Source organism: Salmo salar, chromosome 03 (assembly GCF_965601325.2).
Source record: "Salmo salar chromosome 03, fSalSal1, whole genome shotgun sequence".
Taxonomy (NCBI): Eukaryota; Metazoa; Chordata; class Actinopteri; order Salmoniformes; family Salmonidae; genus Salmo; species Salmo salar.
The window spans coordinates 97,382,501-97,400,132 of NC_138293.1; the positions used below are offsets into that span (position 1 = coordinate 97,382,501).

The window sequence follows — 17,632 nt, forward strand, 5'->3', positions numbered from 1 at the left end:
ACTGTAACACAACCTGACCTGAATACCACCTGAAACACATGGACCACAACCACAAGGTGATTAGTATACTGTAACACAACCTGACCTGAATACCACCTGAAACACATGGATGAGTACCACAAGGTGATTAGTCTACTGTAACACAACCTGACCTGAATACCACCTGAAACACATGGATGAGTACCACAAGGTGATTAGTCTACTGTAACACAACCTGACCTGAATACCACCTGAAACACATGGATGAGTACCACAAGGTGATTAGTCTACTGTAACACAACCTGACCTGAATACCACCTGAAACACATGGACCACAACCACAAGGTGATTAGTCTACTGTAACACAACCTGACCTGAATACCACCTGAAACACATGGATGAGTACCACAAGGTGATTAGTCTACTGTAACACAACCTGACCTGAATACCACCTGAAACACATGAATGAGTACCACAAGGTGATTAGTCTACTGTAACACAACCTGACCTGAATACCACCTGAAACACATGGATGAGTACCACAAGGTGATTAGTCTACTGTAACACAACCTGACCTGAATACCACCTGAAACACATGGATGAGTACCACAAGGTGATTAGTCTACTGTAACACAACCTGACCTGAATACCACCTGAAACACATGGACCACAACCACAAGGTGATTAGTCTACTGTAACACAACCTGACCTGAATACCACCTGAAACACATGGATGAGTACCACAAGGTGATTAGTCTACTGTAACACAACCTGACCTGAATACCACCTGAAACACATGGATGAGTACCACAAGGTGATTAGTCTACTGTAACACAACCTGACCTGAATACCACCTGAAACACATGGATGAGTACCACAAGGTGATTAGTCTACTGTAACACAACCTGACCTGAATACCACCTGAAACACATGGATGAGTACCACAAGGTGATTAGTCTACTGTAACACAACCTGACCTGAATACCACCTGAAACACATGAATGAGTACCACAAGGTGATTAGTCTACTGTAACACAACCTGACCTGAATACCACCTGAAACACATGGATGAGTACCACAAGGTGATTAGTCTACTGTAACACAACCTGACCTGAATACCACCTGAAACACATGGACCACAACCACAAGGTGATTAGTCTACTGTAACACAACCTGACCTGAATACCACCTGAAACACATGGACCACAACCACAAGGTGAGTCACAGCAACATCTATTCAGAAAGCCTCAGTTTAAGAAATCCTGAATGTTTGAACAGGGTCATTGGATTTTGATAGGCTTGTGTACAAGCATGTGCTGCACAAAGCAACAGTTTCTGAGTTACAGACTTGGCATGTCATGGTACATGAACAGAGTTGGTTAAGGCAGAGACCGACTGGCTGCCAGTCGAACTTAGTGTAAATAAACCCTAGCTGCTTTCAGTGATGTTCTTACCTCAGTGTTTTTCCTGACGGTGTCTGTTTTCTCTCCAGTTCCACAAAGAGGCCCGAGACACCCAGGACCTTCTGAAGAGAATGGACAAAGAGGTGGACCAGAAGTACAAACCAGAGTTCAAGGACATGTACCAGATGGAGAGCCTCATCAGAGACCTGGACGTGAGTGGACTTTACAACTACAATGTTTTACTAAGAGTGGGCTTTACACTACCGTAGTTTACTAAGAGTGGGCTTTACACTAGTGTAGTTTACTAAGAGGGGGCTTTACACTACCCATAGTTTACTAAGAGTGGGCTTTACACTACCGTAGTTTACTAAGAGTGGGCTTTACACTACACGTAGTTTACTAAGAGTGGGCTTTTTACTACCGTAGTTTACTAAGAGTGGGCTTTACACTACCCATAGTTTACTAAGAGTGGGCTTTACACTACCGTAGTTTACTAAGAGTGGGCTTTACACTACCGTAGTTTACTAAGAGTGGGCTTTACACTACCGTAGTTTACTAAGAGTGGGCTTTACACTACCGTAGTTTACTAACAGTGGGCTTTACACTACCGTAGTTTACTAAGAGGGGGCTTTACATTACCCGTAGTTTACTAAGAGTGGGCTTTACACTACCGTAGTTTACTAAGAGTGGGCTTTACACTACCGTAGTTTACTAAGAGTGGGCTTTACACTACCCATAGTTTACTAAGAGTGGGCTTTACACTACCGTAGTTTACTAACAGTGGGCTTTACACTACCGTAGTTTACTAAGACTGGGCTTTACACTAGTGTAGTTTACTGAGAGTGGGCTTTACACTACCGTAGTTTACTAAGAGTGGGCTTTACATTACCCGTAGTTTACTAAGAGTGGGCTTTTCACTACCGTAGTTTACTAAGAGTGGGCTTTACACTACCGTAGTTTACTAAGAGTGGGCTTTTCACTACCGTAGTTTACTGAGAGTGGGCTTTACACTACCGTAGTTTACTAACAGTGGGCTTTACACTACCCGTAGTTTACTAAGAGTGGGCTTTACACTACCGTAGTTTACTAAGACTGGGCTTTACACTACCGTAGTTTACTAAGACTGGGCTTTACACGACTGTAGTTTACTAACAGTGGGCTTTACACTACCGTAGTTTACTAAGACTGGGCTTTACACGACTGTAGTTTACTAAGACTGGGCTTTACACTACCGTAGTTTACTAAGACTGGGCTTTACACTAGTGTAGTTTACTACAAGTCTGGGAGACAGATCTGTTTCTGCTTCAGCCAAACAATGACAAAGCTGTTGGATAAAGCAGAGACAATTCTTTGGTCTGTCAGGTCTGTCTGCTTATCAGGCTGGTATCTAAACTCCTAACTCAATCAAGAGCATTTACATTTTGACAAACGTATTAGCCTTAGAACTATAAATCCAAAATGCTCTTTAAAAAAGTGTGTGTGTGTGTGTGTGTGTGGTGCAGGACCAGGCGAAGGCCATGGACCACTTTGATGAGCGTGTGAAGGCTCTGGAGAAGCGCAGTCTACAGGTTCTCCCCCTCCAGTTCCGCAGGAACACCCCTCAGAAGCTGCTCCCCGTCGAGGCGCTGTGTGAGTTCGACACTGACGAGGTAAACCTTTACACCTGGACACCTCCACTACTTTACCTCACCCTGTGTGTGTGAGACACTGATGTGGTAAACCTGGATATGCCACCACCCTACTGTAGTTTCAGACTGTAGTTTCCCTCTCTCTCCTCCTTTCCCCTCTCTCTCCTCCTTTTCCCTCTCTCTCCTCCTTTTCCCTCTCTCTCCTCCTTTTCCCCTCTCTCTCCTCCTTTTCCCTCTCTCTCCTCCTTTTCCCCTCTCTCTCCTCCTTTCCCCTCTCTCTCCTCCTTTTCCCTCTCTCTCCTCCTTTTCCCTCTCTCTCCTCCTTTTCCCCTCTCTCTCCTCCTTTTCCCCTCTCTCTCCTCCTTTCCCCTCTCTCTCCTCCTTTTCCCTCTCTCTCCTCCTTTTCCCTCTCTCTCCTCCTTTTCCCCTCTCTCTCCTCCTTTTCCCTCTCTCTCCTCCTTTTCCCCTCTCTCTCCTCCTTTCCCCTCTCTCTCCTCCTTTTCCCTCTCTCTCCTCCTTTTCCCTCTCTCTCCTCCTTTTCCCCTCTCTCTCCTCCTTTTCCCTCTCTCTCCTCCTTTTCCCCTCTCTCTCCTCCTTTTCCCTCTCTCTCCTCCTTTTCCCCTCTCTCTCCTCCTTTCCCCTCTCTCTCCTCCTTTTCCCTCTCTCTCCTCCTTTTCCCCTCTCTCTCCTCCTTTTCCCTCTCTCTCCTCCTTTTCCCCTCTCTCTCCTCCTTTCCCCTCTCTCTCCTCCTTTTCCCTCTCTCTCCTCCTTTTCCCCTCTCTCTCCTCCTTTTCCCTCTCTCTCCTCCTTTCCCCTCTCTCTCCTCCTTTCCCCTCTCTCTCCTCCTTTTCCCTCTCTCTCCTCCTTTTCCCTCTCTCTCCTCCTTTTCCCCTCTCTCTCCTCCTTTTCCCCTCTCTCTCCTCCTTTTCCCTCTCTCTCCTCCTTTTCCCTCTCTCTCCTCCTTTTCCCTCTCTCTCCTCCTTTTCCCCTCTCTCTCCTCCTTTTCCCCTCTCTCTCCTCCTTTTCCCCTCTCTCTCCTCCTTTTCCCTCTCTCTCCTCCTTTTCCCTCTCTCTCCTCCTTTTCCCTCTCTCTCCTCCTTTTCTCCTCTCTCTCCTCCTTTTCCCCTCTCTCTCCTCCTTTTCCCCTCTCTCCTCCTTTTCCCCTCTCTCTCCTCCTTTTCCCCTCTCTCTCCTCCTTTTCCCCTCTCTCTCCTCCTTTTCCCTCTCTCTCCTCCTTTCCCCTCTCTCTCCTCCTTTTCCCCTCTCTCTCCTCCTTTTCCCCTCTCTCTCCTCCTTTTCCCCTCTCTCTCCTCCTTTTCCCCTCTCTCCTCCTTTTCCCTCTCTCTCCTCCTTTTCCCCTCTCTCTCCTCCTTTTCCCCTCTCTCTCCTCCTTTTCCCTCTCTCTCCTCCTTTTCCCTCTCTCTCCTCCTTTTCTCCTCTCTCTCCTCCTTTTCCCCTCTCTCTCCTCCTTTTCCCCTCTCTCTCCTCCTTTTCCCTCTCTCTCCTCCTTTCCCCTCTCTCTCCTCCTTTTCCCTCTCTCTCCTCCTTTTCCCCTCTCTCTCCTCCTTTTCCCCTCTCTCTCCTCCTTTTCCCTCTCTCTCCTCCTTTTCCCCTCTCTCCTCCTTTTCCCTCTCTCTCCTCCTTTTCCCCTCTCTCTCCTCCTTTTCCCCTCTCTCTCCTCCTTTTCCCTCTCTCTCCTCCTTTTCCCTCTCTCTCCTCCTTTTCCCTCTCTCTCCTCCTTTTCTCCTCTCTCTCCTCCTTTTCCCCTCTCTCTCCTCCTTTTCCCCTCTCTCTCCTCCTTTTCCCCTCTCTCTCCTCCTTTTCCCTCTCTCTCCTCCTTTTCCCTCTCTCTCCTCCTTTTCCCCTCTCTCTCCTCCTTTCCGTCTCTCTTTCCTCTCCTCCCTCCCTGCTTTACCCCCCTGTCTCTGTCTCCAGTCATTCTGTAATCCCTATGTGTGGTATGTTTTTCTGTTATCATGACTAAGCACGATCTGACTGCACCACATCTCTCTCTCCGCTGGTTCCTCCTCCTCTCATCCTCCTTCACTCTCACTCCTTTCATTCCAGTCCCTTGACTGTGGTGTTGTGTTGTAATGTATTTAAATCCTTTAAGAGGCCTGTGCTCTCTGCATCTTATTTAAGCCTTTGGTGGATCAGCCACAGGCTGAGGGGGGTTTTAGGAGTGGATTTTATGAGCTGGAGAGTGAGGGAAGGGGTGTGTGTGGCGCAGTCGAGAGCTCTTAAGATTTAGGAACTGGATCAAACAGTGAGGGAAGGGGTGTGTGTGTGTGTGTGTGTGGCGCAGTCGAGAGCTCTTAAGATTTAGGAACCGGATCAAACAGTGAGGGAAGGGGTGTGTGTGGCGCAGTCGAGAGCTCTTAGGATTTAGGTACTGGATCAAACAGTGAGGGAAGGGGTGTGTGTGTGGCGCAGTCGAGAGCTCTTAAGATTTAGAAACCGGATCAAACAGTGAGGGAAGGGGTGTGTGTGTGTGTGTGTGTGTGTGTGTGGCTCAGTTGAGAGCTCTTAAGATTTAGGAACCGGATCAAACAGTGAGGGAAGGGGTGTGTGTGTGGCGCAGTCGAGAGCTCTTAAGATTTAGGTACTGGATCAAACAGTGAGGGAAGGGGTGTGTGTGTGTGTGTGTGTGTGTGGCGCAGTCGAGAGCTCTTAAGATTTAGGAACCGGATCAAACAGTGAGGGAAGGGGTGTGTGTGTGGCGCAGTCGAGAGCTCTTAAGATTTAGAAACCGGATCAAACAGTGAGGGAAGGGGTGTGTGTGGCGCAGTCGAGAGCTCTTAAGATTTAGGTACTGGATCAAACAGTGAGGGGAAACGCAGTGTTGTGTTTAGATTTTTCCCCATGTGACCTGACCGGTAAAAACAGTGAACTCTAATTTACTAACTAGGGCTTAGTGTTTCCCTGGTCAGGTCATGTGGTCAGGAAAAGCTAAGGGCCTTATCCAAAGTGGTTCAGTGAGTGAACCTCTGTTTGTGTTCTGGTTCTTCCATACCAGATCAGTGAGTGAAACTATGTGTAATGTTGTGGTTGTCCATCCCAGGGTCAGATCCTGCGTGGAGAGAGGTACACCCTCCTGAGTAACAAGGGGCCCAAGTGGGAGGTGAAGGACGCGGCCGGGCGTAAACTGACGGCTCCAGGGGCCTGCTTCATGGTCCCCCCCACAGACCCAGAGTCTGTCGCCCTCTCCAACAGGTAAGTGTGTGTGTTATGGGGGTAGGGTGGAGAGGTGGAGAGGTGTGTGTGTGTTACGGGGGTAGGGTGGAGAGTGGTGTGTGTGTATGTGTGTGTGTGTGTGTGTGTGTGTGTGTGTGTGTGTGTGTGTGTGTGTGTGTGTGTGTGTGTGTGTGTGTGTGTGTGTGTGTGTGTGTGTGTGTGTGTTATGGGGGTAGGGTGGAGAGGTGTGTGTGTGTGTGTGTGTGTGTGTGTGTGTGTGTTATGGGGGTAGGGTGGAGAGGTGTGTGTGTGTTATGGGGGTAGGGTGGAGAGGTGTGTGTGTGTGTGTTATGGGGGTAGGGTGGAGAGGTGTTTGTGTGTTATGGGGGTAGGGTGGAGAGATGTGTGTGTGTGTGTGTTATGGGGGTAGGGTGGAGAGGTGTGTGTGTGTGTTATGGGGGTAGGGTGGAGAGGTGTGTGTGTGTGTGTTATGGGGGTAGGGTGGAGAGGTGTGTGTGTGTGTGTTATGGGGGTATGGTGGAGAGGTGTGTGTGTGTTATGGGGGTAGGGTGGAGAGGTGTGTGTGTGTGTTATGGGGGTAGGGTGGAGAGGTGTGTGTGTTATGGGGGTAGGGTGGAGAGGTGTGTATGTGTGTTATGGGGGTAGGGTGGAGAGGTGTGTGTATGTGTGTTATGGGGGTATGGTGGAGAGGTGTGTATGTGTGTTATGGGGGTAGGGTGGAGAAGTGTGTGTATGTGTGTTATGGGGGTATGGTGGAGAGGTGTGTGTGTTATGGGGGTAGGGTGGAGAGGTGTGTGTATGTGTGTTATGGGGGTAGGGTGGAGAGGTGTGTGTATGTGTGTTATGGGGTGGGCGGGGTGCATGTGTCTGTCTACTGTGTGCCTGTGATTGTGTTGCTTCCAGAGACGGTGTACTTGTACACTGTGTAACAGGGTCAGTTGTTTCCAGAGACGGTGTACTTGTACACTGTGTAACAGGGTCTGTTGTCTCCAGAGACGGTGTACTTGTACACTGTGTAACAGGGTCTGTTGTTTCCCGAGACGGTGTACTTGTACACTGTGTAACAGGGTCTGTTGTCTCCAGAGACGGTGTACTTGTACACTGTGTAACAGGGTCAGTTGTCTCCAGAGACGGTGTACTTGTACACTGTGTAACAGGGTCAGTTGTCTCCAGAGATGGTGTACTTGTACACTGTGTAACAGGGTCAGTTGTCTCCAGAGACGGTGTACTTGTACACTGTGTAACAGGGTCTGTTGGTTCCTTGTACACTGTGTGACAGGGTCTGTTGTTTCCAGAGACGGTGTACTTGTACACTGTGTAACAGGGTCTGTTGGTTCCTTGTACACTGTGTGACAGGGTCTGTTGTTTCCAGAGACGGTGTACTTGTACACTGTGTAACAGGGTCTGTTGTGTGTTTCCAGTCTGGCCAGTCAGCAGAAGGGTATTAAGATGAAGGTGTCTGGCAGTAAGACTACCCTGGTCAAACGCCTGGAGGAACTGAAGAAAGACGGCTCCGCTGGCTCTGGTAGGTACTGTTATGTCATGGTATGTCATGGTATGTCATGGTATGTCATGGTATGTCATGTTATGTCATGTTATGTGCCTGTCTCAACCTCTGAATGCTCGGCTATGAAAAGCCAACTGACATTTTACTCCTGAGGTGCTGAGCTGTTGACCCTCTATAACAGGGCTCTCCAGCCTTTTCTATCATGAGATGCTTTAAAAAAATGAAACATCTAGCAAGCAACTCTTTTTTAATGTATTTATAGCTTTTAAATAGGCACATTCTTCTCTTCTCCTCTACCCGGCAACTCTTCCCCGGGTCCTTGCTGTACAAAATATGTCAATATACCTGGTAAAATAATGGTTAATAACCAGTATTCAACACGACAGCCCCATAAAATCATCTTTAGTATTTTCCAGATTTGTTTTCTTCTCCTGGTTTTGACTCGGTTTCTTACTCTCAATAGTACAATTGTTCACAGAGAAACAGCAAATGGATGTTCTGAGTCCATGTCCGTGTTCTGAGTCCATGTCCGTGTTCTGAGTCCATGTCCGTGTTCTGAGTCCATGTCCGTGTTCTGAGTCCATGTCCGTGCTTAAATCACATCAGAATACCTTTTCCTTCAGACCTAAACATAACGCTTTTTGAGTGGAATTCCCCTTTAATTGCGCCTCAAGCCAGAGAGAGATGTGTTGCTCTAGGGATGTTTCTGTCGGCCTACTGCAGCTCGTGTCATGGCAGAGTTTGATGTAAATAATCATGACAGTTCTGTCAGGTAAGCCTACTTTACAGTTAACATTTAATTAACAAGGTTATTGGGGAAAGTCTTTCTGTCCATGCCGCTCTGACATTGCTCGACCATATATTTATATATTCTTAATTCCATTCCTTTACTTAGATGTGTGTGTATTGGGTATATGTTGTGAAATGGTTAGATAATACTTGTTAGATATTACTGCACTGTTGGAGATAGAAGCTCAAGCATTTCACTACACCCACAATAACATCTGCTAAACACCTGTATGTGACCAATAACATCTGATTTTAAGATAGCGATGCTAATGATAACTAACTGGCTACATGGATTGATAAACAAACACGCAGACCAGACAGACAGACGGGTAATATTGCTGGAAATGTATTGGCAGATATTGTGTTCAGGTTAGGCTGTTCAGGTTGGCAGATATTGTGTTCGGGTTAGGATTTTGAAGCCAGGTGTAGCTAACTAGGGGTGGGTGAATGTCAATGTATCTTTGATTGGGTGGCAGCCTGGAGTTTTATGTTTATGACAGTTTGCGAAGGAACACATGAAAAAAAATGCATGTCTTATTTAACCTTTTTATTTAACTAGGCAAGTCAGTTAAGAACAAATTCTTATTTACAATGACGGCCTTACCCCGGCCAAACCCTAACCGAGACGACGCTGGGCCAATTGTGCGCCGCCCTATGGGATCCCCCAATCACGGCTGGTTGTGATACAGCCTAGAATCGAACCAGGGTCTGTAGTGACGCCTCTTGCACTGAGATGCAGGTCCTTAGACCGCTGCGCCACTCAGGATTCCAGCTACATGGCGAGCTACTCATAGGTAGGCTGTGAGCTACTGGTAGATCTCCATCCACCTATTGGAGAGCCCTGATCTATAACCACTGTGATTATTATTTCACCCTGCTGGTCATCTATGATCATCTGAACATCTTCAAGAACCATCTGGCCTTAATGGCTGTATACTCCTTATAATCACCACCCAGCACAACCAGAAAGAGGACTGGTCAACCCCTCAGAGCCTGGTTCCTCTCTACCCAGTACAACCAGAAAGAGGACTGGTCAGCCCCTCAGAGCCTGGTTCCTCTCTACCCAGTACAACCAGAAAGAGGACTGGTCAGCCCCTCAGAGCCTGGTTCCTCTCTACCCAGCACAACCAGAAAGAGGACTGGTCAACCCCTCAGAGCCTGGTTCCTCTCTACCCAGTACAACCAGAAAGAGGACTGGTCAGCCCCTCAGAGCCTGGTTCCTCTCTACCCAGTACAACCAGAAAGAGGACTGGTCAACCCCTCAGAGCCTGGTTCCTCTCTACCCAGTACAACCAGAAAGAGGACTGGTCAGCCCCTCAGAGCCTGGTTCCTCTCTACCCAGTACAACCAGAAAGAGGACTGGTCAGCCCCTCAGAGCCTGGTTCCTCTCTACCCAGTACAACCAGAAAGAGGACTGGTCAGCCCCTCAGAGCCTGGTTCCTCTCTACCCAGTACAACCAGAAAGAGGACTGGTCAGCCCCTCAGAGCCTGGTTCCTCTCTACCCAGTACAACCAGAAAGAGGACTGGTCAACCCCTCAGAGCCTGGTTCCTCTCTACCCAGTACAACCAGAAAGAGGACTGGTCAGCCCCTCAGAGCCTGGTTCCTCTCTACCCAGTACAACCAGAAAGAGGACTGGTCAGCCCCTCAGAGCCTGGTTCCTCTCTACCCAGCACAACCAGAAAGAGGACTGGTCAGCCCCTCAGAGCCTGGTTCCTCTCTACCCAGTACAACCAGAAAGAGGACTGGTCAGCCCCTCAGAGCCTGGTTCCTCTCTACCCAGTATAACCAGAAAGAGGACTGGTCAGCCCCTCAGAGCCTGGTTCCTCTCTACCCAGTACAACCAGAAAGAGGACTGGTCAGCCCCTCAGAGCCTGGTTCCTCTCTACCCAGTACAACCAGAAAGAGGACTGGTCAACCCCTCAGAGCCTGGTTCCTCTCTACCCAGTACAACCAGAAAGAGGACTGGTCAGCCCCTCAGAGCCTGGTTCCTCTCTACCCAGTACAACCAGAAAGAGGACTGGTCAACCCCTCAGAGCCTGGTTCCTCTCTACCCAGTACAACCAGAAAGAGGACTGGTCAGCCCCTCAGAGCCTGGTTCCTCTCTAGGTTTCTTCCTAGGTTCCTGCCCTTTCTAGGAAGGTGTTTCTAGCCACCGTGTTTCTACAGCTACAGAGTTTCTGTATAAGCACTTTGTGACATCTACTGGTGTAAAAAGCACTTTATAAATAAATGTGATTGATTGGTTGGCATGTCATGTCATCATCATATTACTACTGGAGTTAATCACTAGAACTGCAGCTTAAAACAAAACATAAAACATGTAGTGATTTGTAGGCCAGTGTGATTGTCTGATTGTGAATGTGATGTTATGTTGAGTGTCTGGTTCTATATTCTGTGTGTGTGTGTGTGTGTGTGTTGTCGTATCTGATTTGGTGTGTGTGTGTGATTGATTGTGTATGGATGTTGTGATTGTTGAGTCTGGTTGTATATGATTTGTTGTGTGTGTTATTTTGGTGTGTGATTGATTGATTGATGAACATTGTAGACAAGGAGGAGCAGCAGTGTCGCCAGCTGATGGCCGGTCTGGACAAGGTGACCAGTGATCTGGACAAACAGGAGAAGGCCATCTACTCTCGAGTGCGCCCCCCGCTGGAGCAGACCAGGCCACTGCAGGACAGCGCTGACCGTCTGCAGGACGTCAAGGTAGTTCATCGTTTTTCTCCTTTCTCTGCACAGAGGGTGTGGAGCGGTAGAGATGCTTTTCCTCCTCTACTCTTCTCCTGTCCTATTTAGACTAGAATCCTTTCGATACAGTTTTCAAACCCATTTAATCCTACCAAAGAAAGTCTTGAGACAGTTTTTTTATGCTTATCGAGGAAGTACTATTAGTTAGTTCCAGGAAGTGTACACTTTTGTTTTATGCTTATCCCATATTCTTCCACCAGGACATTGCGGCCGTGGTTCGTAAGATCGAGCCGGAGAAGTCATCCAAGGTGAGGGAGGCTGAGAAGTTCCTGACCTCTAACCCTAAATGTGCCAGCGCCCCTCAGCTGAACGGCAAGGTGAACGAGGCCAACAACAAATACGACAAGATCAACCTGCTGCTCAAGTGCTCCGAGGACAAGTGAGTAGCTTTTCTACTTGACTTGTTAGTAGAGATGGTAGTAGTTACACAAAACTCAGGACCAGTTCTACTTTATGAGAGAGTTTTCCTGTTTCACTAGGATGACTAACCTGTAGGCTACTATGACACTATTTAAACACATTTTAAATGTCATTTTAATCAAATGTAATTTAATCATATCATGTGTTTGTTTACAGGCTTCAGAATTCCAACCGCCTGGAGAACTCCCTTCAAAATGGGAAATCTTTATTGTCCAGCTACGAGAACAAGTTGGTCAGGGAGGAAGTCGCCCCAGCAGACATCTCATCTCTGGAGAAGACACAGCGTCAACTGGCTGTAAGATGGCTGCCCTCTGATCGCTCATTTATTCTCATCAGGATTCATGTTTAGATCCAAATAGATCATCTCCACAAAGGAAATGTATTGTACTTTTACAGTTCAGATACCAAAGGCAAAAGCATATTTTCTAATGACATACAGTACAAATATATGATGAGCTGGAAGATCTGAGCCACACACTCATATCTCAAGTTTGTCCTGGTTGGGGCAGAACTTCCCCCAGACACACAATTCAACCTCACTTCCTCTCCTGACAGGATATTGCATCAGAGCTGAAGACCAAGAGGTCCGCGGTGACGGAGACGGAGGCTAACCTGCGTGCGGCCAAAGGCAGCTGTGACACCATGGCAACCAAGCTGCAGGAGCACTGCCCCGACATCGAGAGGCAGGAGGGCGAGGTCCGGAAACTTAACAAACGCTACGACAACCTCAACAGGCAGATCGACTCCAGGTAAAGGGACTGACACAACTTTGACTTCAAATAAATTATCAAATCAAATGTTCTTGGTTGGGTACACATATTTAGCAGATGTTATCGTGGGTGTAGTGAAACGTTTGTGTTCCTAGCTCCAACAGTGCAGTAGTAACAATACATGTAAATCTACAAAATACAAATGACAGGAATATAGAAATATTAGAACAAGACTGTCAGACTCTGGAATATAAACATCTATGTTGATGATTGTGTGTATAGACATAGAGTTTATGAATAGAAACGGTGTGTACAGCAGTAGTTATATAGGATGGTGTGTATAGACAGTATATGAATAGAAACGGTGTGTACAGCAGTAGTTATATAGGATGGTGTGTATAAACATTATAGACAGTATATGAATAGAAACGGTGTGTACAGCAGTAGTTATATAGGATGGTGTGTATAGACAGTATATGAATAGAAACGGTGTGTACAGCAGTAGTTATATAGGATGGTGTGTATAGACAGTATATGAATAGAAACGGTGTGTACAGCAGTAGTTATATAGGATGGTGTGTATAGACAGTATATGAATAGAAACGGTGTGTACAGCAGTAGTTATATAGAATTGCCTTGACTAGAATACAGTATATAGACATGAAGTAGGTAAAACAGTATGTAAACGTTATTAAAGTGACCAGTGTTCAATGACTATGTACTGTACATAAGGCAGCAGTCTCTAAGGTGCATTTGAACCCTGTGGCTGCGTTCCGATTTTCTACCCTTCTCCAGAACTCAAAATCATTGGATTGGTACAAGTATGACTGGAGGGCGTTCCCATTTCCAACATATTTCTTACACCAGTCCAATCATTTTAAATACATAAAGGGAAGTGTACAAGTGCACACTTCGGGAGAAGGTAGAGAATTGGAATGTAACCTTTGACATCCATAAATTATAATTGTGAAGTTAGAGGACTGATTGAGCGTTCGTCGCCCTTTACTACTGGTAAAAAAAAAGGTTGAAGCCAAGAACAAGAATCATCGTAGCCAGACCTGTATTGTGATTTTACGTGTTACATTCGCATTGTGGTGTGTTACGTTCACGTTGTGGTGTGTTACGTTCGCGTTGTGGTGTGTTACGTTCGCGTTGTGGTGTGTTACTTTCGCGTTGTGGTGTGTTACTGTTACGTTCACGTTGTGGTGTGTTACTGTTACGTTCACGTTGTGGTGTGTTACGTTCACGTTGTGGTGTGTTACGTTCACGTTGTGGTGTGTTACTGTTACGTTCGCGTTGTGGTGTGTTACGTTTGCGTTGTGGTGTGTTACATTCACGTTGTGGTGTGTTACTGTTACGTTCACGTTGTGGTGTGTTACTGTTACGTTCACGTTGTGGTGTGTTACGTTCACGTTGTGGTGTGTTACGGTCCCTTTGTGGTGTGTTACTGTTACGTTCGCGTTGTGGTGTGTTACGTTCGCGTTGTGGTGTGTTACGTTCGCGTTGTGGTGTGTTACTTTCGCGTTGTGGTGTGTTACTGTTACGTTCACGTTGTGGTGTGTTACTGTTACGTTCACGTTGTGGTGTGTTACGTTCACGTTGTGGTGTGTTACGTTCACGTTGTGGTGTGTTACTGTTACGTTCGCGTTGTGGTGTGTTACGTTTGCGTTGTGGTGTGTTACATTCACGTTGTGGTGTGTTACGTTCACGTTGTGGTGTGTTACTGTTACGTTCGCGTTGTGGTATGTTACGTTCGCGTTGTGGTGTGTTACGTTCACGTTGTGGTGTGTTACGTTCACGTTGTGGTGTGTTACGTTCACATTGTGGTGTGTTACTGTTACGTTCGCGTTGTGGTGTGTTACGTTCACGTTGTGGTGTGTTACGTTCACGTTGTGGTGTGTTACGTTCGTGTTGTGGTGTGTTACGTTCTCGTTGTGGTGTGTTACTGTTACGTTCACGTTGTGGTGTGTTACTGTTACGTTCACGTTGCGTTGTGTTACTGTTACGTTCACGTTGTGGTGTGTTACGTTCACGTTGTGGTGTGTTACGTTCACGTTGTGGTGTGTTACGTTCACGTTGTGGTGTGTTACGTTCACGTTGCGTTGTGTTACTGTTACGTTCACGTTGCGTTGTGTTACTGTTACGTTCACGTTGCGTTGTGTTACTGTTACGTTCACGTTGTGTTACTGTTACGTTCACGTTGTGGTGTGTTACGTTCACGTTGTGGTGTGTTAAGTTCACGTTGAGGTGTGTTACTGTTACGTTCACGTTGTGGTGTGTTACTGTTATGTTCGCGTTGTGGTGTGTTACGTTCGCGTTGTGGTGTGTTACGTTCACGTTGTGGTGTGTTACGTTCACGTTGTGGTGTGTTACTGTTACGTTCGCGTTGTGGTGTGTTACGTTCGCGTTGTGGTGTGTTACTGTTACGTTCACGTTGTGTGTTACTGTTACGTTCACGTTGTGGTGTGTTACGTTCACGTTGTGGTGTGGTGTGTTACATTCGCGTTGTGGTGTGTTACGTTCGCGTTGTGGTGTGTTACGTTCACGTTGTGGTGTGTTACGTTCACGTTGTGGTGTGTTACTGTTACGTTCACGTTGCGTTGTGTTACTGTTACGTTCACGTTGTGTTACTGTTACGTTCACGTTGTGGTATGTTACGTTCGCGTTGTGGTGTGTTACGTTCACGTTGTGGTGTGTTACGTTCACGTTGTGGTGTGTTACGTTCACGTTGTGGTGTGTTACGTTCGCGTTGTGGTGTGTTACGTTCGCGTTGTGGTGTGTTACGTTCGCGTTGTGGTGTGTTACTGTTACGTTCACGTTGTGTTGTGGTGTGTTACGTTCACATTGTGGTGTGTTACATTCGCGTTGTGGTGTGTTACGTTCGCCTTGTGGTGTGTTACATTCGCGTTGTGGTGTGTTACGTTCGCGTTGTGGTGTGTTACGTTCACGTTGTGGTGTGTTACTGTTACGTTCACGTTGTGGTGTGTTACGTTCACGTTGTGGTGTGTTACGTTCACATTGCGGTGTGTTACTGTTACGTTCACGTTGCGGTGTGTTACGTTCACGTTGTGGTGTGTTACTTTCACGTTGAGGTGTGTTACGTTCACGTTGTGGTGTGTTACGTTCACGTTGTGGTGTGGGTGTGTTACGTTCATTTTGTGTTGTGGGTGTGTTACGTTCATTTTGTGTTGTGGTGTGTTACAGAACTCAGAGCCTGCAGAGGGCTAAGACGTCGTACAGCAACTACCGCAGTGACTACGACAACCTGAACAACTGGCTGTCCCGCGTGCCAAACTATGAGCCAACTGAGAAAGACAACCTCAGTCAGGTGGAAACCAAGCTGGAAAAACAGAAGGTAGGTGGCTGGTTTCTGATTGTCCCACTAATGGTTAATATTAGGATTGGGGGAGGTAAGCTGAGTTAGATCTGTACCTAGGGGAAACTGATTTTAGATCTGTACCTAGGAGAGACTGATTTTAGATCTGTACCTAGGGGAGACTGATTTTAGATCTGTACCTAGGGGAGACTGATATTAGATCTGTACCTAGGGGAGACTGATTTTAGATCTGTACCTAGGGGAGACTGATTTTAGATCTGTACCTAGGGGAAACTGATTTTAGATCTGTACCTAGGGGAGACTGATTTTAGATCTGTACCTAGGGGAGACTGATTTTAGATCTGTACCTAGGGGAAACTGATTTTAGATCTGTACCTAGGGGAAACTGATTTTAGATCTGTACCTAGGGAAAACTTCACCCCAGCACGGTTGAGGATAGTCAGGTGTTCACAATCCTGTCCTGAGCTCAAAAAATATTTTCTGCTGAGAGGTTCCAGTCAGTTTTCTAGTTGTAATGGAAAGAGTACTATTTTGATCCAAAGCATTAGACTAATCTTTTATTCTACCTCTAGTCAAAGTCCTCTACCTCTAATGGTCCCGTTATGTTTCTATACGTCTAGTCAAAGTCCTCAACCTCTAATGGTCCTGTTATGGTTCTATACCTCTAGTCAAAGTCCTCAACCTCTAATGGTCCTGTTATGGTTCTATACCTCTAGTCAAAGTCCTCAACCTCTAATGGTCCTGTTATGTTTCTATACCTCTAGTCAAAGTCCTCAACCTCTAATGGTCCTGTTATGTTTCTATACCTCTAGTCAAAGTCCTCTACCTCTAATGGTCCCGTTATGTTTCTATACCTCTAGTCAAAGTCCTCAACCTCTAATGGTCCTGTTATGTTTCTATACCTCTAGTCAAAGTCCTCTACCTCTAATGGTCCCGTTATGTTTCTATACCTCTAGTCAAAGTCCTCAACCTCTAATGGTCCTGTTATGTTTCTATACCTCTAGTCAAAGTCCTCTACCTCTAATGGTCCTGTTATGTTTCTATACCTCTAGTCAAAGTCCTCAACCTCTAATGGTCCTGTTGTTTCTATACCTCTAGTCAAAGTCCTCTACCTCTACTGGTCCTGTCCTGTTTTTTGGTCTAAAATGTTGATTTCTGTGTTGTCACAGAACCTGCTCTCCGACATTAAAAAGAAGGAGTCTGAGTTGAACAACGTATCGAAAAATGCCCAACTTTACCAGCAAGCCGTCAAGGTAGGGGAATGAACACTGATCGACACATCAGTTGTGATTACCTACGGCTAGGAGAAATGTATACGATTTGATGTAACTCTTTTTCTAATTTTTCTTCCTCTCAATGAATAATTGATTTGACTAATTTGTGTTTGCAGGACTATGAGAATGACACTGAGAAGTTCAAGTCAATTCTGGACCTTGAAGATGGGCTGGTCCCTCAGACCTACAAGAGAAGCAGACTGGAGTCCCCTGCACTCAGGGTCAAGGAAGAGGTAAGGAAGACTGCAGCTGTGGCCCAAATGGAACCCATTTCCCTATTTAGTGCGCTACTTTTGGACTCTGGTCATAAGGCCCAGGTCAAAAGTAGTGCACTGTATAGGGAATAGGGTGCATGGGCCCTGGTCAAAAGTAGTCCACTGATATGGAATATTGTGTAATTTGAGAGTCAGCCCTTGACAATTACCTCAATGCATATTACACGTTGTAATGTGATACCTTTTGATACATTTTCAGGAAGTCTTTTGAACGACATCTTCTAATGAACATTCTGAAAAACAAATCTAATCAAATGTTATGTCACATGCGCCGAATACAGGTGTAGACCTCACAGTGAAATGCTTACTTACAAGCCCTTAACCAACAATGCAGTTAAGAAAAATGAGTGTGAAGTAAAAAATAAAGA

The 17,632-nt window shown here is 46.4% G+C and overlaps 1 protein-coding gene across 3 annotated transcripts in view; it reads left to right on the plus strand.

The window, feature by feature from the left end:
• The window catches only part of ppl (periplakin), a 60,305-nt gene that overhangs the window by 39,146 nt on the left and 3,527 nt on the right, over positions 1-17,632 (plus strand). For 2 of the 3 annotated variants that reach the window (XM_045715828.2, XM_045715829.2), the window contains 11 exons: positions 1,472-1,594; positions 2,885-3,031; positions 6,072-6,223; positions 7,627-7,730; positions 11,049-11,206; positions 11,449-11,627; positions 11,825-11,963; positions 12,224-12,417; positions 15,583-15,733; positions 16,885-16,968; positions 17,106-17,222. In XM_045715828.2, the coding sequence (XP_045571784.1) occupies positions 1,472-1,594; positions 2,885-3,031; positions 6,072-6,223; positions 7,627-7,730; positions 11,049-11,206; positions 11,449-11,627; positions 11,825-11,963; positions 12,224-12,417; positions 15,583-15,733; positions 16,885-16,968; positions 17,106-17,222 (1,548 nt within the window). Of the gene's footprint in view, positions 1-90; positions 1,062-1,471; positions 1,595-2,884; positions 3,032-6,071; positions 6,224-7,626; positions 7,731-11,048; positions 11,207-11,448; positions 11,628-11,824; positions 11,964-12,223; positions 12,418-15,582; positions 15,734-16,884; positions 16,969-17,105; positions 17,223-17,632 lie in introns of those variants that run through there. The other variant, XM_045715830.2, reaches the window with a different exon arrangement.